Source organism: Calliopsis andreniformis, chromosome 8 (assembly GCF_051401765.1).
Source record: "Calliopsis andreniformis isolate RMS-2024a chromosome 8, iyCalAndr_principal, whole genome shotgun sequence".
NCBI classification, from domain to species: Eukaryota; Metazoa; Arthropoda; class Insecta; order Hymenoptera; family Andrenidae; genus Calliopsis; species Calliopsis andreniformis.
Window position 1 is genome coordinate 5,420,434 of NC_135069.1, and position 26,796 is coordinate 5,447,229.

The 26,796-nt window shown below is 42.3% G+C and overlaps 2 protein-coding genes across 2 annotated transcripts in view; both read right to left on the bottom strand.

The window, feature by feature from the left end:
• The window catches only part of Neto (Neuropilin and tolloid-like), a 120,436-nt gene extending 100,431 nt beyond the window's left edge, over window positions 1–20,005 (bottom strand). The window contains exon 1 of the mRNA XM_076383028.1: window positions 19,861–20,005. Coding sequence (XP_076239143.1) covers window positions 19,861–20,005 — 145 coding nt within the window. The remainder of the gene's footprint in view (window positions 1–19,860) is intronic.
• Window positions 20,006–23,721, bottom strand: LOC143182059 (uncharacterized). The gene is made up of 4 exons (XM_076382801.1): window positions 23,579–23,721; window positions 23,401–23,497; window positions 23,304–23,355; window positions 20,006–20,235 (listed from the first exon to the last, which is right to left on the bottom strand). Exons 1-4 carry the CDS (start codon window positions 23,719–23,721, stop codon window positions 20,006–20,008), a joined length of 522 nt encoding a protein of 173 aa, XP_076238916.1.
• Between the last annotated feature and the right edge of the window lie 3,075 nt (window positions 23,722–26,796).

Genomic DNA, 26,796 nt, shown 5'->3' on the forward strand with positions numbered 1-26,796 from the left:
GCACGATGTTGAAGCACTATGCTGAAACCGACCAAGAACTGCCACGACCCGCACGCCTCAAAGGTTCACCAGTAAGGGGTTCATAATGGTTGGAACCATGGGAAATTATAATTCCCAAAATATGCATATTTCATATTTAATCACTTCACTGTTTTCTAAAAGTTAAACATTTTCACATTCTCATTAACGCCGAACAACAAAATAGTTTAACACGTTCAGGCCATTGATGCGTCACTCTCTCGAAATTCCAGATATGTCGCAGTAACTCAGCTTATACATCTCTCCCGTGTTTTACGTCACATAGATGATTTCATCTTTGTCTAACGAAAGTTACCTGCAGCCATTTCTATAAGGGCGTATGGTTTAAACAAAGATGGCGTCATTTGCCCAGTGCTCACAGTTCTCGAATACCTAAGCACTTGACATCCTTGAGAGCGACTGAAGGTGACGTCGGTCGTGCACGACACTCATGCCTTTCGACGTGAAGAAATGTGGGGGGTGCCGCAACCAATCCGCTCTAGTGTTGGTAGCAGTGTACTAAACCGCGACGTCACCGATCTTTTGGTCTAAAGGCCCACTCTGACGATTACCTCGGCTGAGTCCCACTTTTCAGTAGAACAAGTCACTGCATTCTCAGCCAGCGCGCAGCGGCGTCTCTGAAAAAGCATAACTTTCGCGTCTCGGTGGAGGCAGAGAGCACTCAACGATGCATCGCTATCGAATTTTTAAACGAACAACGCTTCAGCTGCGTCATTTGTTACGCGCGTTTTGCGTGTGTAACTGTCAGGCTGTCAGCTGCAACGAGCGCCAGCGTAAACGAATCGAACGCACCAAGGGGACCATTACACTTCGAATTTCATTTCGCCTCGTACGTGGCTGAAACATCGCGTAATTCGCTGGACTTGCTGGTCGTTTTTAATTTCGGGTCGACGCCATGCGCCAACAGTTCTCCCGCGAAGCAGGAAGCAGAGAACCATCGACCCTCGACGTGGTCCTTCATCGTTGTATTTCGACGAACAATGGCCCAACAGGGCGAGGTGGCGCGCGTTTGAGACGCGCTGGACCGCGAGTAATCCCTCGGAATCCCGCGGCGGGATTCCTTGGAATTTTGCATCCGTGGGCGTAATCGTTAGTTCACGGTGAACGCGGCTATTATGCTCATACACGCTCTGCGTGGGGAAAGGAATGCGCCCCGAGTTCCGCCGCGTCAGGATATCCTGCTTGGGATGAACGAATGGCCACGCGCCCGCGAGAAAATATTGTCGCTGTAAATTGTCCGACGAAATCGGCCGATTCACCCACGCTGGTATATCTTACAAATTATCTACGCTTGGGAATATCTGCAAAGGGCTTTGAAACACTGATTTTCACTTGCTGTTGGTAACCAACTTTGCACTCGATGTGGAGCTTTAGAAACACTGAATAACATTGTTATCTGTTCAGATAAATACTGCTAATAGCCTTGGGCAAGTAGTTTGAAAAGAGGATTTTCGGATTATGTTAATTACGTACAATGAATACGTCAATGTTTTAACCATTTCCATATACAAACTTTTGATATTGCGAGCACCAAGTACGTGGTCATTAATTGCTGTGCTGGCAACGAAGAATGAGAATACGGTCGAAGCAGACGTCTTCGGTATCGATCTCACGAATTTTTCTGATAGCTGATAAAGTATCACCATGCATCGAATTACTAAGCGAGAAAATATAGGTATCCACGTTGTAAATAAAATTGCATTATTCAATGTTTAGTGTTGTATATGTCGACACGACGAGTCGCTGGCGACTCCCCAAATTCGTAACAATATTATACTGTTTAAATATTTAAAATTCAGATAATATTTACAAGGTAGCCACACAGTAGTCGGTAGTATAAAAAGACTCGTCAATTATTAAATCGTTTCATGACACCATGCGTGCGAGCTACGAGAATTTAATTATTCGCCGCGCAATAACGACTAGTTGTCCGCAGCAGAAGCTTCAGGGTGGTTTTATGCAACCCTTTCATCGGTCGATCGTAAATTCCCGCGAACAGGATGAACACGTTGGACCGAGATCACAGAGAAAGTGTTGGGCGATCAATACGCGCGAATTCGGCTGACATGTGATAATCGATTGTTATGCTAATGGCTATTGTTCCTCGCGGCGCCTGGTGCGATTATATATTAAAATACCATCAGTAGTTTGATGACCAAGCGTTTCACAGAGATCTGTTCCAGCGTTTCCAGCGGTTACTATTCGAGCCTCGCTGGCCAACTACCCTTGTACAAAAAGGGTCAACAGGGTTCACCCTGCAGCTGACTTCTGGCCCGCATTTTCACGTGCTCCAAATCGATCGAGATATTTATCGAACCCTCTCGTCCGCGAAACTCACAGCGCCTGTCATTGTTTGCGTACCGATGCTTAGCAAAATAACGATCGTCGCTCCCTTGTGTTTAATTAGTAATGAGAAACAGGGTCTATTTACCATAGGGACGCAGCCAGTTTGCTGATGAAAGCGAAACCGTGGCACAAGGGTCACAGTGGTGGAAGTGGGTTATTAAGGTCTCCAGCAGCGCTGGCCGGCGTTGAAGTCGCGCGTTTGCATCGATCAAACATTTTTATTCGTTCAGCGCCAATGAACGTGTCTCTTTTTTTCCCACCCCTGACCCAGGAGAAATACGAGCCCCTCGGAGTCGTGACTTCGCCCTGCCCCTATTCGTTACAATCTATCGACTCGCCATTTCCACCCCCGCCGTACGTTTCGCCCCGTTTCGCTCTTCAAATATTTCCTTTTGTCCCGACCGTATTCCCCCCGATCATTTGCCTCCTTCTTCCCAGCCATCCATTTCACTTTGGATATATCTGGCTCCGCTGCCACGCACGGAATGACCGGAACTGTCAGAAGTTTCGGCTGACAAACGAGCCACGGCTCAGCGCGTCGACGCAACGCGTACACCTGACAAAAACGTTCCGCGCTGGTAATGGAGCAAGTTTCGAGCTCGATTTTCATCCACCTACCATTCTCCCTTTCCTTCTCCCTTCCCGCCTCCCCCCCTACACTCGTTACGTTGCTCACATCCGTTGCGAAAAGATGGATGTCATTTTTGACAAGACGACTACGAGCGTTGCAGCAGCTGTATCGATTCAGCTGGATTTCGATCCGCTTAATCGGGGACGTTTTTCAAACTTTCTGCACAGAGGTTTCACGCCCTCGACTCTGTACGCGTTGGTATTTATGTAGGTTGAAATAAAGTGACTTCGAGGTAGTGTGTGTGTGAAGTTTGTAACAGCTTCACATCTAAATACGATTTTCCTGGTCGCGGGTGCTCACTGTTCGACGTACTTGCGAAAGTAGCTAAGTCCACACTCGAAACTAAGCGAACTGTGGGGCAACTTTACGAGAAAGCCTATTTCGAAGCCCCCAGGGCGGAGTTTCAACTCTCTGCGCGGTAATGAATTTCGAATGTATTGTTCAAGCGTTGGTAATTGTTGTTATTTGTCGCGTAGTGATCTGGGGCTTTGTAGGACTGTTTATAGGGTGTTTCTCGTGTTGCGCATGTTAGGATTGGGATGGGAAACTCCATGGCTTCCATAGAATAGGAAGGGGGTGAGAAATTTATTTCAGGGAGGATCAATTCTGTTAAAAAAAAAAAAAAAAATGCGCGCTAGTAACTAAATATACATAACTGTACGCAATAAATATCCTAGACATGAAATAATCCTCAGTAATACTACTTGTAGGATAACTTAATAAATATCCATTAGGAAAACCGCAAATCTACTCTCAGCAGGTGCCACTACCAAGATAATAAACACAGATGAGCCCCCATCTAGAAAGGAAGGCTTTACTTGATCTCCTGGCTACAAGGAAGTTCATTCTAGACTGAACATAAAGAGAATAAATCATGCATAGTCTACTCTTCGGGCCTCACCTGATTACCTAAAAATCGATGTCTACAAATCTGTAGATTGTAAAGCAAAACAACTCATGTCACATTTTCTAAAAAGTTCAGGATAAGGTCTGAATAGATAACTAGGATATAGAACTAATATATTCGAAAGAAAGAAAACACATTAAAAGAATTTTTTAACCTAAAAATAAGGGTTAAGGAAGACACAAGTACATAAAACAGTATCGAAGCTGGAAACTAAATTCCAATAACTCGAAAATAAGAATGTGTGACATAGGTAGCTGTTTGCTTCGCAACCACAGAAATACCACATACAATGCCTCGTGAAGCCTGTAACAAGCCACAGATAATTACACCCCAACAATGTTTAATTTCATCGCCATTTCAGCTCACGAAGTCACTGCCACTTTATCCCCTTCCGCCCACCTTCGCGCTCCACATTCACGTACCCTCGCTCGAATGTTTTTCCTGTTTTCTCCCGCCTCCCATTCGTTCCCTCACACGCCCGCCACGCTTCCGTCCCGCTCTTCCGCCATTTCTCTCGCTCGTTTCTCTTATTATCCTCGTGGCCCGCGCTCCAGTTCTCCAGTTAACTTAAACCCTCGCCTTTTCTTCGCGAGAGTTATGTCGGCGCGAGTGTTTGAGCTCGCCCCGCGCCACGTTCCGAAGATTTGTCAGAGAGCCCTGGCATTCGCGAAACGGGAGGGTCTGAGGTCGAAAAGAGTTTCACGGAAGCCAGATTTAACGAATTCACTAGGAGCCCTCCGATTTTTCTCGAGGGAAGGCAACTTCAAATGTTTTATAGCCTCGATCGCGGGAAACTGGATTAGACTCGTGCGACGATAACAAGCCTGTGGGCACGGTTCAGTTGCAATCGATCAGAGAACTGTTAGGGTATAGAATAATCAGAAGCCACTTGGTGGTCGGGCGAGTTCGAGTTTCGTTCGTTCACGTTTCTGCAGGCAGACAATGTGGAAACTTCGAGGAGATGCTCATTGTGCTGTTTGGTCAAGGCGATATTCGATATTTTGTGTTTGCTGTCGTTACGCTCCGTTAGTCGCTTTCACGCTCAGCAGAGATGTCTGGCATATAGATTCAGTTTCTACTGTTCCGAAGGGTAGTTTCGCTCGGGGTGGCACTTGCAAGGGGGATCACTTTAGTGTCATCTTGCGATTTTTATGAAACTTTGTATACGAATAGAGCATCGAAAAATATTAGACTCGTATTTTTTCTTAGCTGCTGACATTCATGTTTAGGCGGTGAAAGCCACCCCACAGTTGGGGTGGAAATACATTTTAATACTATTTTTTAGCTGTTGATATTCATATTTAGAGGGTGAAAACCATCCCCAAAGTTGGGGTGGAGAATACATTTTCGTACAATTTTTTATTCATATTTAGGGAGGGCAAGCTACTCCCACAGTTGGGGTGGAAAATAAATTTTCGTGAAATCTCGAAAATGTATACTTATATAAAAAGATTTCATCAGAATCGGAAGATGACATTAAAGTGTTGAACCTTGTTAGATTCACTTAGATGCCTTTGTTACTTTTGAGAGGAAAACGAGTGTTCTGTTTGAATGTGAATCCTATTTGATTGTGATGAAAAGTGATTTTAGATGAGAGACCAAATATTGATGATTGTTTGTCATTCATCGTGCTGGACGAAATGCCTACAGAATGGAAAAGTTTGATTGATTATTGAATTTGATTGCATTACTCGCCTACTGGAGCTAATTGTATAGGAATAATAAAATATAAACCTTTTGATTAACTGGTGCGTGTGAAATGCACTTGATGGCGACGAAAAGCTTTGGAATGTTCCTCTGAAACAGCTGTGGTGGTTCGTTTGATAGATTCAGGTATGGATATGTAGAAAAGAATATTTTTTAGGAAATTTTAGCTTCTAGTAGTACAAATCAATGATGTCGAGAAGTCAGACATACCTGAAATCGGTGAATGAATTATTTATTTGAAAATTATAATATTTATACGTTGTCATATAATTCATAATTAAAGCAACCATACATAACGTTTCTTGATTGTACCTATCTATCACGTATATCATGTACTTTCTTTATCATCATCAATGAAACAGAAACGAGTTGTCGAAACATTAATTCATTTCAGAAAAATATTTCGTACTCCCTGCTTGTTCTCAAACTAATTAATTATATAGTATTTGTTATTCTTGTTTCTATCTTCCCCATTAAATGGAACTACTATTCTCATTCTCATTCGAGCTTAATTAAACAGAACCGAGTTATGATAACGTAGGTTGACATATCAGAATATTAATTTCTAATTCATACAAACTCTCTACGTACTGTACTCCAATTAAGAGTCTTTAGAACATTAGAAAAATATAATTAATATTCCGTACCCCTCCTTCACGAGTTTCAAGTTAGATTAAATAACGCAAAGGGACCCTAAACCTTTTTTGAGAACCTTCTCCTTTTCCCTCAACAAAGGCTAGTTCTATACACTCTACTTCCTCACTATAAACTCAGCCCTAATTCACATGTAACCTCGTTACCTAACAAAAAGCTTATAAAGCACGAGACACAGCTTTTAAAAACCAGCTCTTGCTACAACAATTATTCAAGTTTTACCCAGAATTAAACTAGAAAAAGCCTCCAACTTCCATAAAAAAAAAGAAGATAAAACACTATAATTAGCACCTAATCTTCCTCTATCTCCAACATTCTTATCTCAGCAACTCGTGCCTTCCCCAAAACTAAACTGCAAAAAGCTTCTCAAACCAGAGAAAACCTGACCGTCTTAAAATACCTACAGCATCCCGCCTAAACCGAGCGAAGGGCTCGCGATTCGGGCAGAGGCGAGTATGTACACGCGAGTTAATGATATTAATACATCAACCTACATTCACGGTTGCGCGCCGCTCGGCTCGTCTCGGCCTGGCTCGGTCGTCGAAGAGAAAGAGACGAAGGTTACGTTGCGCGTTTTGTTAATAAACCGCTCTAGACGCGGAGCGCGAATTGACCCAATTCCGCGACATTTCTGGCAGCCGATTCCACGCTCGCCGCGCATCTCCTCTCGGCGACAAAACATCCAGGCGACGTCCAGGCGATCCCCTCGCTAGGCGGGACCGTCTGTCTGCGACCGCGACCCTTTTTTATCGCGACCCGACGGTTCAACGCCAACAATCGCCTACCAATGTCCGAGGGATCCCATTTGCATGTAAATGCGCTGGATCCCGCGAGCCGAGGACCCTCTGACTCGCTTTTAATCTCGACGCGACGCTAGCTTCGCGAGATTCTGTGAGCTCTATTGAAGAGATGAAGAGATAAAGAGAGAATGTTCAAGCAATGATCGTTGCGTAGGATTTGTGTGTTTTGTCTCGAGACTCGTGGTAGATAAGTAATTGTTGTTAAGTAGAAAAGGTTTGATCGGAAGGTGTTGCTCAAATTTAATTAATCTGTAGGGTGATTTTTTAGGTGGACTCAAAGGCGGTGTCGTCGACTAAGCATTGTAACAGAGACTCTGTTCTTCTAGCTGATAAGCTATTGAATGTTTAAAGTTTCAAGTATTAAGCATCCAAGAAATGGAAGCATCCAGGAACGTCTTCGCTGCAGTAACTGTCATCGTCGATGACACATTCAATTGCTTATCAAGTGGAGGGACAGGGTCTATCAGAAGTCTACTTTCTAGTCTACCAGAAAAGATCACCCTATATTAGACCCTTTCTCTGATATTCTGTATTGTACTGATTTCTTATTTAATATTCCCTGTTCCAGAACCGAAATGTTATTGTAGTTATTATTGAATGTTTTATACCTCCATACTGACGAATTATGTTCCCTGTACTGTGTCCCCTGTTACTCCATTTGTAATACTATACGATCTTGTTTGTCTTTTTTGGAATTGTATATATTGCACGGTGCAGCGTGTAAATTTTCAAACGTCAATCAGCGTCCATCTGGAGACTCAATTTGCGGGGAAAACGCGTTGAAATTTCCTGGGAAACGTTACGTTACGAGTGATCGATGCACCTGAAAGCAATATGAATTTTGATTTTGGGTAGCAACCGCAGAAATTTGTTTGGACTTCTCTCCACAACCACAACTAATTCCTCTTCTGGCGATACAAATGTTTGGGACCAACTGGGAACTAGGGACAGTGGATGTTTCCCGAACTCTAGAATCCTTTTCATGTTCTGTGGTGATGTGTCCTCGCCGAAATGGGCCTGGGAATTTCGTGGCTACTCCATGGCAGGCTTCGTTGGGGGCTTGTTGGTGTGTGATAACAATAAAGCGCGAACAGACGTTCCGCGAAGCGTTTTCGAAGCAGCGGCTTCAGCCGGAAGCTTCTGGGCGGAAGTGAATTGCTGCATCACCGGAAACGCCGCTTTCACTCGATATTTTCTGTCGCGCGCCTCGATACTCTCTGTGTATCTTAATAAATTTTAATATTCAATCGCTGTCGATTATACGTGCTGCGGTTCTGACCTGATTTTCAGTTTGTATAAATTATTTGCGTGGTGAATAATAAATCAGAGATACTCGGTAGATACGTGTTTCTCTCTTTAATGACTTGGATATTTATTACATTTTGTGCACTCAAGTATCCGAAAGTTTTTAAGTTTTTTAAATCTTTGATTTGAAAAGTTTTGAGGACTACTATTCCTCTTTCAATTTTGAAACTCAAATTATTGTACTCCCCAGGAGGATATCCTCGTGAATAACTGCGCACGCGAACTCGAATAATAGAATGCTTCTATAGTAAAATATTATTCACGTGTATGCAAGATACTGATTGTGTAGCGAGCTATGTTTGCGTTTAATGTTAACAGTGTGGGTAAATGACGCTATTTGGCATCAAACAGAACTGCCCTCTGTTAGGTATGATGCCAAATAGCATCGAAAATTGTTATGCTATTATTAGAGCTATAAAGCACACATTACTCCATATAATCCACATCCTTTATACACTTTATAAGAAATTAGAGAATCACTAATTTTTTGCCGAAGAATTGTCTATATTTGAGTTGCTACAACTTTGTGAGACAATATCCGGAGAAAGATCACTCCGTGATTCTAAGACCCGCAGGCCTATATTCAGGAGAGCTCGGAAAAACACAATTCAGGGATGTGCATGTAGAGGCTTTCCTCTTTGAAATGAGACCAAGCTCACCCCTATGCAATTATTTTTGACAAAGTTACAGCAGCTCAAACATCGGCAACTTTTTCGATCGTTGCACTACTGCGCTATTCCGCTGCTGGCGAATCACTCTTCATTCAGATCGCGATAACTTCGCGAAAAAAAATCGTAGAGCACTCGGCAAGGTCTCGTTCGAAAGGGAAAGGTTCCACTCTTAACTTACCCTGAAGGAAAGTCGCAACAAAAATTCAGCCAGATCCTAACAGTCACCTGAATTTGGAGAACAATCGGCGAAAAACTATCCCCTATTTCACAGCGTGTCGCGAAGGGAAAAATTTTTTCCGAGCATGTTCAACTTAGGTCTCTTATATTAGAGGGCTTACCCTTTAGAATGAGACCAGGCTCACCTCCCTGCGATTTTTTTTGACAAAGTGACAGCAATTGAAACACTGGCAACTTTTTCGATCGCTGGACTACTGCGCTATTCCGCTGCTGGCGGATCACTCTTCATTCAGACATCGATAACTTCGCGAAAAAAAATCATAGAGCACTCGGCAAGGTCTCGTTCGAAAGGGAAAGGTTCCACTATTGACCTGCCCTGAAGGAAAGTTGCCAGAAAAATTCAGCCAGTTCCTGACAGTCACCTGAATTTGGAAAACATTCGGCGAAAAACAACCCCCTATTTCGCGGCGTGTCATGAAGGGAAAAATTTTTTTAGAGCAGGTTTAACTCAGGTGTCTTATAGTAGAGGGTCTACCCTTTAGAATGAGACCAGGCTCACCTCCTTGCGATTTTTTTTGACAAAGTGACAGCAATTGAAACACTGGCAACTTTTTCGATCGCTGGACTACTGCGCTATTCCGCTGCTGGCGGATCACTCTTCATTCAGACATCGATAACTTCGCGAAAAAAAATCATAGAGCACTCGGCAAGGTCTCGTTCGAAAGGGAAAGGTTCCACTATTAACTTACCCTGAAGGAAAGTCGCAACAAAAATTCAGCCAGTTCATAACAGTCACCTGAATTTGGAGAACAATCGGCGAAAAACTACCCCCTATTTCGCAGCGTGTTGCGAAGGGAAAAATTTTTTTCCAGCAGGTTCAACTCGGGTGTCTTATATTAGATGGTTTTCCCTTTAGAATGAGACGAGGCTCACCTACCTGCGATTTTTTTTGACAAAGTTACAGCAGCTCAAACATCGGCAACTTTTTCGATCGTTGCACCACTGCGCTATTCCGCTGCTGGCGGATCACTCATTATTCAGACAGCGATAACTTCGCAAAAAAAAATCGTAGAGCACTCGGCAAGGTCTCGTTCGAAAGGGAAAGGTTCCACTATTGACCTACTCTGAAGGAATGTCGCAAAAAAAATTCAGCCAGTTCCTGACAGTCACCTGAATTTGGAGAACAATCGGCGAAAAACTATCCCCTATTTCGCTGCGTGTCGCGAAAGGAAAAATTGTTTCCGAGCAGGTTCAACTCGGGTGTCTTATATTAGAGGGTTTACCCTTTAGAATGAGACCAGGCTCACCTCCCTGCGATTTTTTTTGACAAAGTGACAGCAATTGAAACATTGGCAACTTTTTCGATCGTTGCATCACTGCGCTATTCCGCTGCTGGCGGATCACTCTTCATTCAGATCGCGATAACTTCGCGAAAAAAAATCGTAGAGCACTCGGCAAGGTCTCGTTCGAAAGGGAAAGGTTCCACTATTGACGTACTCTGAAGGAAAGTCGCAAAAAAAATTCAGCCAGTTCCTGACAGTCACCTGAATTTGGAGAACAATCAGCGAAAAACTATCCCATATTTCAGAGCGTGTCGCGAAGGGAAAAATTTTTTTCGAGCAGGTTCAACTCAGGTGTCTTATAGTAGAGGGTTTACCCTTTAGAATGAGACCAGGCTCACCTCCCTGCGATTTTTTTTTGACAAAGTGACAGCAATTGAAACATTGGCAACTTTTTCGATCGCTGGACTACTGCGCTATTCCGCTGCTGGCGGATCACTCTTCATTCAGACCGCGATAACTTCGCGAAAGAAAATCGTAGAGCACTCGGCACGGTTTCTTTCGAAAGGGAAGGGATTGTGCTTTAATCTCACTTCAAGAAAAATCGCGGAAAAAATTTATCAAGTAACTGAGACTCACCTGAAATTGGAAAACGTTCTGTTAAAAATTCTGTTTATTATATTATCACAATATATCTCCCACCCCAATAATATATTGCTACACCTTTATATTATTTATTTAATCGATGATCCCACCACTCACACTTTCAACAATGATGCTACCATCTACTTTACCTACTTTATCTCCTTCTCTCTTTTAAACGTCTAGAAGATCCTCTCATCGATCCTTAAGACACCGTAAAAATCTCCATGAATAAAAAGTAGGGTATTCGAGAGTATCAAGCGTACGTCACTGTTTATACTTACATTATGCATCGGCGCAAATTCATGATGAAACTCCTCCGTCAATCGCCTCTGTGATTTTCCACGACAGTGGTAGTCTGTTCGCACCACCTCGGGGATGTTTACAAGCTCTCCATTCTGCGGACGTCTGCCACTGCGAAAATCCACTTTCAACCCTCTCGTGTAAGCAAGCCACCCTCGACATCCGCAAAGGCCACGGTCCAAGCGTCGTATTTCTTTGAAATTGCCCGGTAGTCAGTGCCCTTAAATTTTCCTCGAGTCTCGTTTATGCACTTCAAATACTCCCTCGCTCTCGCAGCGTTCTTGGATATTCTCCCTTTTCGACCTCAGAGCAGCCTGCCTTTCTTCTCGCACGCTCCGCGACTCACTTTCCCTCTGTCGCTCGCTTCCCATTCAACCTCTGTCACCACGCTTTCGTAAGGTTATTATTCATAGCTCCCCTCCCTGTCCATGGACCTCGTGACCGTGCTCTATCATGATTTATATTACAGAGCTTGCAAAACAGTTGTTATGGGACTTCAAGGACGTTAGCTTTGGAAAAAGCTTTCAATGGCGATTGATGTCCCCTTCGAGGCAATGGAATTTGGGGTCGGTTGTGTTCCTGCATATTTTTTTTATTTCTTCGCTGGGGTGAACAACACAGTGGTATTAAAAATAGATACCATAAATCTGATAATTAGGGAATTTTCGAAAATGAACGTGTACTGTCTCAAAATAGCTGCTTCGAAGATGACACCTCACTGATATCTAATTTTCAAATTAGAAGTCTTAAATGTTTTACTGTTAAAGCTATTATATACTGATACCTATTATTATAGAGTTATAGCGACACCTCCTTTTTCCTTCCCATATTTAAGAATTATTCTGAGTAAATAAGTCGTGGAACAAGAGCTCATGAAAGCGACCCTAGCTTTTAGACCCTATTATAGGTAATAAAAAATCGTTTATCACTAGGGGAATAGAAAATATTTTACACGATCCTAGAACCGCGTAAACGTCTCACAACTCCGAAACTAATTATTTCCTCCACTCACTGAAAGACTTTTCAATTTCTTTTGGCGACTACTACGGGCCTCAGAAGTTTGATGGTAATCTTATCGCCCTCCGTCCTACCCCGCAATTTTTTCTATCGTTCAGTCTTTTCGTAAAACTTTTACGATTTCCAGTTAAAGGAGTTCGTGCCGTCACTACTTTTGCTTTTCAAAAATTCGAGTTCCTTCTTCAAGATGTTGTAACGAAGGAAACGAAGACGATGGAAAGCACTAAGAGAATATTTGCAGGCGAAGAAAATCGGCGCCTGTTTTTAGTGACTGAACTAAAGACTTAAACTTGAAGCATTCTCAATATCTAAATATATTATTTCCTATAAATTATTATGTTAAAATATAGCTGAAGTTTCAACCAATATTTTATTTTATTCTGATTGTTGTTACCTGCACGAAGTATTTACAATCTCAAATAAAGAACATTGGGAATAACTGTACTCGAGTCAACGAAGTCAGAACTAAAATATTCAGAAATTATTAAAAAATACTGTGATGTAAAAAAATATTGAAATATAAAATGCTATTGTATGAATATAAAGCATAAGAAAATATTAGATGCATTTGGTACTATATTATATTAAATTTTCAAACGCCACAATATTTTTAAATAATTTCGTAGTATTTGTAGAATGCATTTGATCAAAAATTTTTTACCAGGTGTAGTAGTGTCACCTTCAAATGATAGAATTCTCTCACATTGCCATATATATCATCCACGCGAAGAAAAGCAATGCCTCCATAGTCGCGGAATCCAATTTCGTCGATGAACGCTTCCGTTGCAATTAATCGAGTCTCTCATCGTTATCGGCACCGCGACGAGTTTAATTAACCAAATCTCTATCGTTCCTTCTTCCCACGAAATTTCTTTCCGCAACACCGTTGCCCAGTATCCGATCTGTCCTCTCCATAAAATCTGCATCGTTATTGGATCTGGATAGCCTATAAATCGTCGCTCATTCTTCGTCGTTTGCTCTCGAGTTTAGCCGCGGATGCGTCTTCGATGGCGCTCGAAGACATTCGTGAATCAAAGACGCCCTCAGGTCCTTCGATCTTCCCACGGTTCGATTCCACCCGCGAATATACAATCTTTTTATTCGCCATCGTTAAACGATTTCCACTGCGGCTGTCCGCAAATAATATACCCTGGGATGTATTCCGAAGGGACGAGCGATATTTCTGTTTACCAGTCGCTGTTATTGCGATGGCGAGGCTCAATCGTCGACGACCCATCGTGGATGGTGAATTTTCAGCAGGGACGAATGGGAATGGCACCTACGTCACGAGGCAAAAGGGCGACGAAAAGGTGGGCTGTCTATTAATCGTCAGGGTTTTATCTACTGCCGACGTTGCAGGAATAGTGTGCCGAGAGCCTGTACGGAAATATGGGGTGTGGATGATATATCCTGGGGAAAATTCTTCCCTTCCCTCGCTTCACTTTCTGGGGCGTTTTCGTTTGCTCCTTTTACGTTCCACTTGAATCATGGACTTGCTTTAAACTTTTATTGAAGATTTCATGCGACGCTGTTACAAGGTTTACTAAGTTAGACTTTTAGAACGTTTTATTAGCCCTTTGAGCAGGGTAGTTCAAATATTTTTCACGATTCTGCAGAGGAAATCGTTGGATCTTATGTACGTCAAGTATGTTAAATATAGAGTTGCTGAGAGTAGTATTCTGACGCAGAATGAGTTTTCAATTTCTGTACCTCAGAGCCAGAGTGAACCAAGTTCATTCTTTTCGAAATTAAGTTCTTTACAGGATCTTATTGCTTTCCTTCGTTTTATTGTTCAAACACTTGACACAAAAAAGGAATAAATGGAATTGTTAAACGTTATTATCAAGAAATCGTTTATGTAAAATAAGTAATAGAAGTTTTAAACCACAGTTTTGTACTGAAATTAATAAACGGAGAAACAAGTAATTGATTACTAATGTGATTTCCTACACGCTCTTTACTAAAACGGGCGACGATATCAATCGAAGAGATAAAACATACTGAATTACAAAGTGATCAATAAGTCGATGTGATTGAATACCTGCGTAACACGATGCATTGACCCAGCGAATTGCAGCTGCAAAATATCGCGTTGGATTTTGAGCAAAATTTTACTGTGAAACAGTTGAGCTCGTTTTAGTCACGCTGCAATTTAAAGCTTTAAATTCCATGTCATGTAATAAAAATGCCGATACGAATTCTTTTGCAATCAGAGTACATGTACCCAATCAACAGTGAATTTCGTGAACATGAAAATTCATGATTTTCACAAAACTCTGGCCATTTAAATTATTTACGAACAATTAAAATGGTAAACTACCCGTACGATTAACTTTGACAAACCCTGACACCTGATCTGAACTTCTCTGTATTACTTCAAGTTCCACTTTGACCCCGATAACTGGAGTTCATCAAGCTTTACCTCGCGATATTGAAGTTAGGAACTCATTGCTTATTCCATTCTGTTTACAGGGTACACAGTACTATTATTATTATTATTGCTGTTGCAATTGTATGGTGAAATACAAAGTATTGTTTTCTTAGAAGAAATAATTCAATTAACTCTCGAATGGCCAAATGTTTCAACTATTGACGCAAAGCTGGGTTAAAATGACCTAGAGTTAGTCAGGCAAGGGTTGAAATATCATAACTTTTCTTTTAGAACAGAGAAATATAGAAGAATAGAACTATAGCATACAAAATTGAGATAATAAAGATATATGAGTTAAGCTACTTTGCCTTGTGACCGTAGAATTTTCTTTGAGAATCAGTCGTGAATCTCCCCTTAAAATATATGAATTTAATAAAATGCAAATACCTGAGAGCGAATAAGTGCTCTTAATGTCGAATATTAATATCTCTAACATAAAAGTATGAGAGTTGCGCTATTTTTCCCCGTGACCGTATAATTATCTTTGAGAATCAGTCGCCAGAGTGTAATTACCGAGTAACGACTATAACACACAAGGTTGCCTGCTCAAAATTCTCTACTATTAATCCCAATCAAAGCTGATCGAAGTCCCTCCTCCACGCTAACCCGATCCCTCGGTAATTCGATAAGGCCGAAGAACTGACGTCCCCTAATACGGACATCCTGATATCACCCACGGGAAGGACAATCTTCAGTGCGCCTTTATTTCGTTGCTTAACAAAGTCTGTCATAATTGCGCTATTAACGTAACTGCCAAGTTCCACGTGGAGGGCCGTCCTTTGTGCTGCGAGATTCACTTTCGCGCTATATTGAAACGCTTCAGCCGCAGTGGCAGCGTTCAGCAGCAGCGCTGACGGTGACGTCGACGTGCACAGTCGATGTCGAGCGAAAGACGAGACACAGCGCGACCAGAGGAAGCAGGTGTTCCTGTGTGAAAATGCATCGTCGCGATGTCATCGATGAACCTTCGAGATTCGTCGCCTTGGTTAGCTAAATTGTCACTTGAGAGGCAGAGATGTACAAATGACCTGGCGTGTTTCTGTGGAAAAGGATTTTTAATTTTACTTAGTGGTTCTCTAGTTGAAAGGAGAAGTTTCAGCTGATACGATGGTTAATTTTTGACTTTGACACTTTTCTAACAGCTTTAAGCTTTCTCTTCTTCTAACCTCATTTCTCCCTAAAAATCTCCACCAAATTTTATCCTACCTCTCAAAAAATAAGCTGACGAAGCTTTAAAGAAAATGAGGGGGACACTACTCAAGGAAGTCACAGAGAAATCTCGCGATCAGCCAATCGTCTCCTCCATGGAAAAGTCTTTAGAAAATCTCCCACGCGAAAGAAATTTTCAAAACGCCACACATGCATTTCGCGACTTTTCACTCGGCCCAATATTTTCTCTGCTTCCTGTGATCCGCGAAAACAAGAGGAACACGCTATGTAGCCCGTTTTCGCGATGAAAATGTCGAGCTCTAAGGAGACTGCAAGCCGATAATGTGCTTACTTGGGACGGAAAGAGGATTCTAAGCATGTTTCTGAGAAGAGAGATGCAGAAGGTAGATTCCTTAAGAAAGTCGCGAATCTCTCCAGTCGACATTTCTTGCGAATAACACAGACTTTTCCTCTTTTTTCCTTTAATTATTAGGACGACCGTCAAATTGATTTTCCGCGGCGACGAATGGCTGGTAATCCCATTAGGCGTCTGAAAGGTCTTCCCAAAGGACCACTGTTGCCTTCTCGGTGGTAATTACCTGTCAGGATATCGCGTCTGATCTCGCCTCGCGAAAAATTCACTGTGCACTAATACTCGACGACAAGCAATTCGTCAGGGGATATAAGACCTCTATATTGAAATCGTGACGTCTCTCGACATGCCTCGGATTTATGATCCTCTCAACCATCAGGTTCGAGAAGGTTATAATCGATCAAAGGTAATCACGGTTTTGAGTGGGGAAACGATGTCTCGAGGCAGATGAACACTAGGACACTAATTTCTGTCGTGAAACACGGACAATTTTAAAGAAAGTTTACTTTAGATAATGGAGACGGTAGCTGATTGGCCTGCAGGTAAATAAGTTGACTGAATTATTGCGACAGGAGCCAAGTTTCCCTATCTCGAAAGTTACCCTCTTTGTATCGAGCTTTGTTCTCTCATTTCTGGGAAAACTCGCAGCGGTTCAACTCGACTCTGTTCTCCAAGAAACACAGTTTATGAAACGAGGGGAGCAGTCTTTCGCGATGAACAGATCTCCTCGTGATCACCTGTCTAGAATTTAGTTGAAGCTACAATGACGCGCAGATGGATGTGCAAATCGTGATCGCTGAACCAAAAGCAGAGCGACAAAAAACGATAGAAAGGAATAGAGGTGCAAAAAGAAAATGCAGCGTCTCTTTGATTTGCCTCCCTGTGGAATAGAAATAGTTTCGTTTCACGAATCGACGTATCGATGCTTTGATGCTGTCTAGACCGATGGAATATATCTAAATGGTGAGAAGAAGGGTGGAAATTCTTTCGGGGTTCTTTCAGAGACATCCTGAAAAGGGCCAAGGGATGTGCCTTTACCTTCGTTTCACTTTGTCAAATGGAATGCTCTTTCTAAAATTCGTTTAGACAAACGTTTCCTTCCTGCAATGGGTGGCAAAAAATTTGAAATAGATTTTCTATTAAAAAAACAGAAAATTTGAAACTATTATTTTTCTTTATATTTATATTACTGTATGGTAGTGAATATTCGAAAACTTATTAATAACTAAAGCCATACTAATATTCTTATAATAGATGCATCTTGAAGTGCATAATAGGATGTGTGTAACAAAAAATATGAAGTTACTTTTGAAGAAACAGAATCAATATGAATATTTTTGTAAATAATCATTCAATTTAATTAGATGCATTAGTTTGTTAATTCTGAATAAATATTATCAAAGCCTGAAATCTAGACAAGAAGCTAATCCCATTCGCAACTTCTGAGTCGCAATAAAGCCTCAAGAATGTTTGCGTCGGCCAGGTTGATAAACAGTCAACCTCCGACTTGGCGTTTGCATTTAACAGTGACTACGCGATCTGGCCCTTGGCGAGCTCTCTAATGAAACTTTATTCCTTCCTGACTTTGAATAATCCTGCTTAATTAAACTTTGCTTCGCGCCCTAGTGGTCCATCTTGGAGGCGAATCAAGCTAAACGAGGCGACTGTATCTCGAGCAGCCGACTCAATCGGAGTCAGAATATTACACGCTCTGGAAATGGTCTACCGTATGACTACGAAACTTCAGCGCGAACGTTTCATGTCAAAGGTGCTATGGAAAACTCGAACTGTAGCAGGTCCTTCATGAAGATTCTTCCACGGAATCAAAGAGGAGATTAATGAATTAAAATTCTCCCTTGGCTTACGTGTTGCTTCACAGGGGACAATGCAAATTGTCTGAGATCGAGACAACCTGAGAACCCAATTGAATCACCTGCCACTGGACAATGTAATTGATCTCGTCGAGCGTCTCGATTACATGGCTAGGTCGACAGGCTGTTCTATGGATGACAGAATTGATTGGCAAAGATTTTTGTCGCCCGATCGATATATCGAGGCAAGAGAAGTCAAGAGTAACCAAACCCTCGCTAACAAAGGGTAGCATTGACACGGGGCGACAATTGACCCTGGTTGACAAACTTCCCGATTGGAATTCCGATCACTGTGTGGTGTCGATCGATAAGTCAGCCAATTAAAATTCCGAAAATCCCTTTGTTATACGAGAGGGGCTACAATCGATAGGATTGATATGGGATTAGTTTCTCGTTCTGAAAAACATTCGAAGCAAAAACAAAGGGAAATTTGCGTTCTTGCTGAAAATAAATCATACCGTGGGAAATTTAAGAGGAATGCAGAGAGGAGTTTTCATAAAATTCATGATCCCTTTGATATGTTTCTTGCGTGAGTTATATTGTAATACAGAAAAGAGTAATTTTATGTATGAAGTTATTTTATTATTTCAGGTGGCAATGATTCGGTTATTTAATTAAAAATTTATACGAACATTAATATTCTTGGAGGCAATATTATTGATAAATCTCTTGTTACTTTTCATCTCGTGAATATTTTAAATTAAAAAAGTAGAGATGGAGAAATGGTTGTTTCAGAAAATAATTATTAATATAGAGAATAGGTGGTAACATTCTTTGTCGTTTACTTTTACTTGTCGTAAGATATCATTTATGGTTGCTTCGAGCTTTAAAACTGAGATCATAGTAAAAACAACCCTTATCAAATTATACGATCTTTTTTTATAAATGAGACTCACAGGTGAAACTTATACCATCAAAAGCCCAATATCTATAACATAATAAATCTCTTTTTAAAGAGAGATATTTTTCTTCCTTTAAGCCTAAGCTCGATAAGGGTTGTTTTGAGTCTCCCAACTACTTTCTCACAAATCCCCAGAATATGAGTTCTCATATTATACCCCAGACCTCTGTGGATTAACCCCTCTTCATCCCACTCAACCCTATATCTGTATCATTTGCACCCTTAAGTTCCCCATAAATGCACGAGCATCTCACTAAAATCCCACATAAAAGCTTGCTATAAAACCTTTCTTTCTCACCCCCAAAAAAGCCTCATCAATTTCCCTGGAGCACTTTCCGTATCTCTCTTAATCGCTGATAAATCCATTACCTCGAGCTCAGAGCTGACAGCTCACAAACAGTACTCAAAAACTACCCTTCGTGCTCATACAGTTCACTCTATCGCCGAAAAGCTCGATCTGAAGTGGCGGCGGAAGTAGTCGCGCTTCGACTTACTCCGATGCGTAACAGGTAGCAGCGAGGGGGCAAGGACCCCGAGCGTAGCGCGGGCGTAAGAATCGAGGGTTGGAAGCCTCGTCTGGTTCGAATATGTGCGCGGCCGGAAGCCGATTCTCGGCCCGTCGCCTAAATATAGACTATAGACATCGTTCTACTCACCGAGTACGAGCAGCAGCAGAACTTGTTGCGGGAGCCGAGCCACCATTGTGGGCTCCTCCTCTGGCACATTTATGAATTGAAATCGGCCGATCCCGTCGTGCACCGATTCTACTCTCACGATCACAGCCGCCCCTTGCAACAACATTCATTTAACGTTCCTCCCACGCTTCCTCGGACGCGTTCCTCCTACCGACGATCGCTCCTCGTTGCCTCTCGACGCACACGCGCGTACATCTGCAGCGTCCCACGACGAACTGGCCTCTACACTCACACCACTCACACGACGAAAGGGTTCACTCGCGAAACGGCGACTTCTTGAGAAGAATTCCTTCCTTTCGATGAATTCTTTGAAGAATTTCTGCGCGTCCAGCTTCCCTGCAATACGATCGCTGGATTTCGCGGATAAGGTACGCGACACAGTGGCTCTGGGTTAGTTGACCGAAATTTTCGCGAGATAATCGGCCACCACTACTTGGAAGCGACTTCGCCAAGTGTCTTCAGCGCGATGAATTTAAAATAAATAAGCGTGATCTCCCTGAGCGAGACCCTTTACTCATTACGTCGTATATCGATATCTCACTAGCACTCATTCTTTATTACTCTACATATTTATCTATTCTGAAACGAACGACTCGGAGAAAGAAAACGCTCTGGAATTCCTTGAAGTAGACCTTCTGAGATAGTTAGCCAGATCTGCTCTCGAACTATGGACAACTAACGCAGAACCACTGTATAAGCTCGCGAGGCGAATGTTGCAATCCTGTTTTTGATTCGTATTTGAGAATCGCGACTGTGGATGTATTACACAGAGCTTCGATGCAGGAAGTTTCGTTATCTCGTCGTGACGAGTATCTTCGTGTGCTGTGACAGTCGAAACGGTAGGAGAGAAGGAACGAGGAGAGTGATTTATGAGGCAGAAGGTGGACTCGCGCGCCAGGTCGATGAAATCAGGTAAACAAAAGCCACTGGATTTATGGAAGGGAGAAGTCTGATTTTTTGGGGGTCAGGGGGATTAGGTGGATAGGGGAATATTCTTGGTGGAAGGAAGAGTGTTTAAGAGACGGATAAATTGAAAACCGATAAGCCGACGTTCTTTTCGCGGGTTATCTCCTGACCGTCGCTCCGCGAGACAAGGTGGCTCGACTTCGAGCCAATTAGTTTAATCGATTGTACTTGATTCACTGTTACTACTGTTGGGAGCAGATGAACTTTAATCTTAAGAGTGCTTGGAGACAAGAGAAAGACTTTGGATTTTTTCCTTCTATTTTTCTTTTTTCGTACTGTAGTTTGAATAGTGCAGGTTTGGTTTTATACTGAACTGAATGGAGACATTAGTGTTATGAACTCTGTTGGAAGAGGTTTTCCTATGGCACACTGTATCATGTATATTGTCACTTGAAAGCTTGGAACGGAGCACGTAAAATGAATCGACTAAATGAATATGTTATTTGAAGTATAAGTACTATCGTTTCTCGAATCGATGTATGGATGCTGTGATACTCTTTGGAGCAATAAAATTCGTCTAGAAGCAAAACAGGGATGAAAATTCTATTAGAATTTTTTGAGGGAAACCTTGAAAAGAGCTAGAGAGCCTTTACCTTATCTTCGTTCTACTTCTAACAAACTAAACTGTATTCTCTTTAAAATTCACATTACTCAGATGAATACTATTCATACTTAAAGTGTGAAAATATTTAAAATAAATTTCCTAAGTTCCTACTCAGCGCTCTCTTCTTCCACTCTCACCCCCAATTCCCACTTCTAAACTTTCAACCCCTGCTTCCCGACACTCAGAGAAACATTTTCATGAAACATTCCATTTTCGAGCACTAGCGACAATCCAATTGATGCTCGACTCGAATTTAGCTGCGTGTCCCTGCGGTTCACTTTACTTCGTTACATATAAATTGTTTACCCCCGTCGTTAACCCCCTCCCAGTGGCGGAACAAAAACGCTCGTTTTACTTGAGGCAAAAATCACCGACGCGACGCGCGCCTATGAACTTTTCATCCCCCTGTTTTTCCCTTCGCAGCTTGAATATGCATAACCCACGCCGCGAGCCACTTGGAAAAAACGGCTGGCCTCTGTTCGAGCTTATCTCCCGCTATCTTCAGCGAGTGGTTCTTCACCATCAAACTAGAATGTTAACTCTGTGGTTATAAAGTAAAACGACCTAAGTCACATTATTTTTAGAGCCATGGCGTTTAAAGTTTAGGATATAACATTGTCTTCTTTAACTCTTATTCTTAAGCGAAGAAATTCTTTCTGGAAATAGAAATTCTGTATTCTAGATGTCAATTCAGACCTCGATTAGAACATTTTGCGAGTGTGACATAGGTCGTTTTGCTTTACAGCCACAGATCTAATCTCTGCCATCTTAAAACACAAATCTCTCGAAGCACAGTTGAAATTTCCTCCCTCTCCTCACTGCACAAGAAAACTCCTTGCCCGAATTATAGAGTCAAAGCTCGAAGGATTAACGCCAAAATTTCCCTCCATATTTTAAATTTCCCTAACTCACAGTAAAAGCAATATTCACGAGCTTTCAGAGATGCGAGGTTAAAAGCATTCCACTGGTATGTTAATGTAATAACAGCAAATCAAAGCGTCCTCTAAAGAAGAGTCAGGACCTCCATTGAACGAGGAAATATGAAAATCGAGGCGTGCTGTAGCTAGAAGATCAGAAGTCGCGAGGTTCACTTCGGATTATCTTATCAGATCGTCCCGCGGCCCGTGGCGATCTCCGAGGCCGCTTGGCCGACTGCCGAGATTTTTCGTGGGTATTTTTGTCGCGGCCGTGCATCGGTCCCTGCTCCGTCCGCGTTCGAGTAAAATGTAACGCGCAGACTGTAACATTCGCTTCGCCTTATCGAAATGAGAATCGACTGTTAACTTGTTCAGATTGGTAAAGTGACTTGAATTCAAGCCACTTGAATTCAAGTATCCTGATATCAAGTCTGTGTTCTGGCAAGTCAAGTTAATTGAATTCAAGTGGTTCGAATTCAGAGGTAACTTGAATTCAAGCTGTCAGGCAGAAATAATAAAAATGAAGTAGACAGAGATGGTGCATCTTGATTATCTGGTTATGCATTTTTCAAACAATGCACTTTTGACAGCTTCCTTGACGTTTGCAGGTTCGGCGATTTATTTGAAATTTGCTCTGCAAGGTACAGTGTACACCATGGCATACATCGATCAGTGTGTGTTTCAAGGGAAGCAAAAGTTGAAAAGGCGTCAACTGAACTTGAATCTTAAAAGGACATTTCCAGTCAAGTAATATAACACATTCAGATTGGTCATATTCCTTCAAATCACTTGAATTCAAGTAACCTGACTAATCTGAACGTGCCTAGATAAAACAAAAACCTGAAGGGATGTTTCAAGTCACCTAAAGCAACACCTTCACATTCGTCCAATTACCCAAATCACTTGAATCCAAATACCTCGCCTAATCTGAACAACGCTGTTTACCGAGGGTAAAAACTGGGGCGAAAACTACTGTCGCATCGGAAAGCAAACTGACTTCTCTCCTCTCGAAACGCACTTGGAACCGATACTCGTCACAAGCACAGTTAAATCACTCGCGGACACTCGGTCGCCCTGTTTATCCTCGAGTTCGCACGTGGCGCGAGGGTCACTGGAAGACCGTGTCCCAGGCCGATGGGGTCAGAGGCTCGGTCAACGACGCGTCGCACGAGGAGTCTCGCCGCCGACTGACTAGCGCGGCTCGTCTTCGCTCACCCCTCCTGCGTCGCTCGAGAGCACGCGGAGTGGGCGCCGGTACGCTCGGCGGGCCAAGCGCTCCGCTCGACTGCCACGCTCCACTCGCTGCACCCTCTCGCTGCTCTGGCTCACCCCCATGCACCCTAGCCAACGTGGCGACATATTATCGTGTGGGAATTCGCGGTGGCCGATGCGTGCGATGTAATTGCATCGGCCGATAATTGTGGGGCGATTGTTGCGTCCAGTGGATGGACTGACCTTGTTCCTCGATCGCCTTCGAGAATAGAGAGGGGACAGATTTTGGGGAGGGGTCTTGAGGGAGCTTGCAAAGGGGTTTTTGAGGAATTTGAGTCGTGGGAGGATGGTTTTCGTGGTGGAAATTTGTTAGGAATAAATAATTATATTATATTATAGTTTTTTTTAAGGGCTTAGTAGCCCTTTTATATTATATTAAGTTCGTAGATGAAGATCTATAGTAGGATTGAATAATTTATTATGTACGGAAATTTGTTATGAATAAATAATTATATTATGTTGTGTTATATTTTTATTTGAGAACTTATTCGACCTTTTACATTGCATTAAGTGCATGCATGAACTACGATTACCACGATTTTCCGCGCTGTTACCGTCAGTTGAAGTTAGCCAACTCTTGGCCAAAATTTTTCTATGCCATATCATTTTCAGCAGTGTAATATGTTCTGTAAATTGAATTCTACTTAAAAAGGCAGCAAAAGGTAGAACTCAATTTCGGGCGAAATCGATCCCATCGCTGCACACGGTGAAAGGTTTTCAAGATTTTAAAAAATTTCCAATTTTAAGCAATATTCATAGCCATTCAAAGTGCCCCTGCTACTACTTTAATATACCTTCTATTTCGCCCCTTACCCCTCACATCGAACTCTCCTCTGTCCTCTCAAAGCAAAACTGAAAACTCAAATTTCTATCTCTAAATTCTGAATAAATCTATTAACCCAAATTGGTTGGGAGACAAGATCGAACCTATCGCAGAACTCCCAAAAATCTCATCGAAATTTCCCGCGAAAATCGTGAGCTCGAAAGCGAACACAAACAGTGCATCAAGGTTCACAGGACTGCAATCGAGATTTCGCAAATATTCATCATGTACTGAGGGCGATGGCTCCAGGAGGACGTTAACGAGAAGCGACTGGGGTGTTTGATGAAGGCGCCGACGTCCCAGGAACACAAACGATTCTAGTTCAGTCTACCGAAAAAGGCTGTTGCTTCATTTTCTTCGCACAGTCACGCGCAACTTTCGTTATGTCCGCGCGTTCGCGATTGAAGGATCAAAGAAGACGCGACAGCGTGCGAGGGTGAGCCTGGCAAAATGTTTCATAAAGTAATTAAACTTGGAGCGTCATAGCATTCATTAAATGTAGGAGAGCCTGTCTAACGCAGTGGCCCCTCTGGTTCTGCCCATCACGCTGGATCGAACGCTTATGAACGAGTGCGTTTCTGAAGCATAATCAAATGAGCAGGACCACACGCACAAATTGTATCAGGCAAGATTGGAATCCATGCTCAGTATTTAGACGTAGGCCCAACGAGCTGTTATGTTCGAGGGAGTTCGACTTCGTTATCCGATTGGATGGGATATTTTGATCTCTATTGCGAGGATCGAGCGAGTAGGAACTATTTCCAGAATGCAGGAGCTGTAGTTGCTGCAGAATTAATATGATAATGTTGGGGGACATGCATGGTCGTATTATTAGTTCGCGGATATCAGAGCTTATTTAATTTTAGCTGCTGATTAGGATCTTTCATTCAGTTCATAAGATTCTATTAAACATTCACTCGTAATTATGATAGTACGATTAGGATATCGTTAATTAATCGAACCGATTGGATACCAAATCAGAACCGAATGGAAATCACGCTGAGACTGATTCGAGACTCAGTTGAATCAAATCGAAACTGAACTGAACCCAATAGAGACCCAGCTGAACCGACTCGAAGCTGAAGAGAACCAATTTGCAACCTAATTGAACAGAATCAAATCGAAACTGAACCGAATATACGAATAGCGATCGATGACTCTAGACTCGAGTCACACTCTTTAATCGACTAACTCTGTTAACTCATCCAAGGGGAATTGAAAAAGAAGGCCAATGGTAAGAGGCAAATGAGGCACGCAGCATGGGTCAGCGCAGAGAAGTCGGAATTCCGTCGGGTGAAAGGGTACGCGATGCAACCGGCTGATCGAGCACCCGTCACAGCCAGACGTCTAACCGACATTTTCCAATCCACGCGGCCATTCACCAGCCTCTGGTCGACAAAAGCGACCTCGGCTCTTTTGCAAATTGCAAATTGCACCGCGCACACAGTGCATGTTTCTCCCTAGGAAAACGCAGCCTGTTCGAGAACCTCCATTACACACGCACTTTGATCTTCCACGAAAATACGGCTGTTCACGTAAGCGCGTCGTTTTTGCGAACGCTCGGTCGTTCGGCCTCTTGGCTGAACCTGAAGCACGCTGCTTTTCACCGAACTTCTCGTTTAGGCTTGCGCCCGAGATAAGCCAATTGAGATTTGCAGTATGCAGAATGTTCGTTGCGAGCCTCAGTGAAAGGGGATGTAATCTATTTGCTTGGAGCAGTGTGGTTGTTGGAGATTTTCAAAATGGCAATTGATTAATATTTTAGCTCTTCAATTTGTCAGTTATTGAATTTGTTCATTTCTTAATCCGTTAATTTGTTCATTATCTCGTCTCTTGGATTCTCCAAGTTAGCAGTTCGTTTTCTTTACCTTTTTCTTTAATTTCTTTAATCTCTTCATTTCTTCATTTCTTCAATACTCTGAGAAAGGTAAAACCTATAGACTAACTCCAACCATGAATATCTGGCCAGTTATTCAGATACAGATCTTATAAAGTTTCGTATTACAGTGAAATGCTCTACATTTAAAAGTTTCGATAAAACGTGTCTGACGCCATACATTCCTATTTCACTTTCTTGCTTTAACTCTTCCATGCATTCACCGCATCAGGTGCTTCTTTATAAACTCAAAGCAGCTATTCTTAGTAACAGAGCAGATTAGATACCACACTATAGTCAAACATCATTGTCAGAAGATTCCCTGTTAAAACATCTCTTATTAAATGAAGACAATTCGAAATCTCCCAAACTCAGAGTAATTCATAAGACCCTGTTGTTCTTCGCGAAGATAGAATGCAAAGCATAGATCAGAGTCACT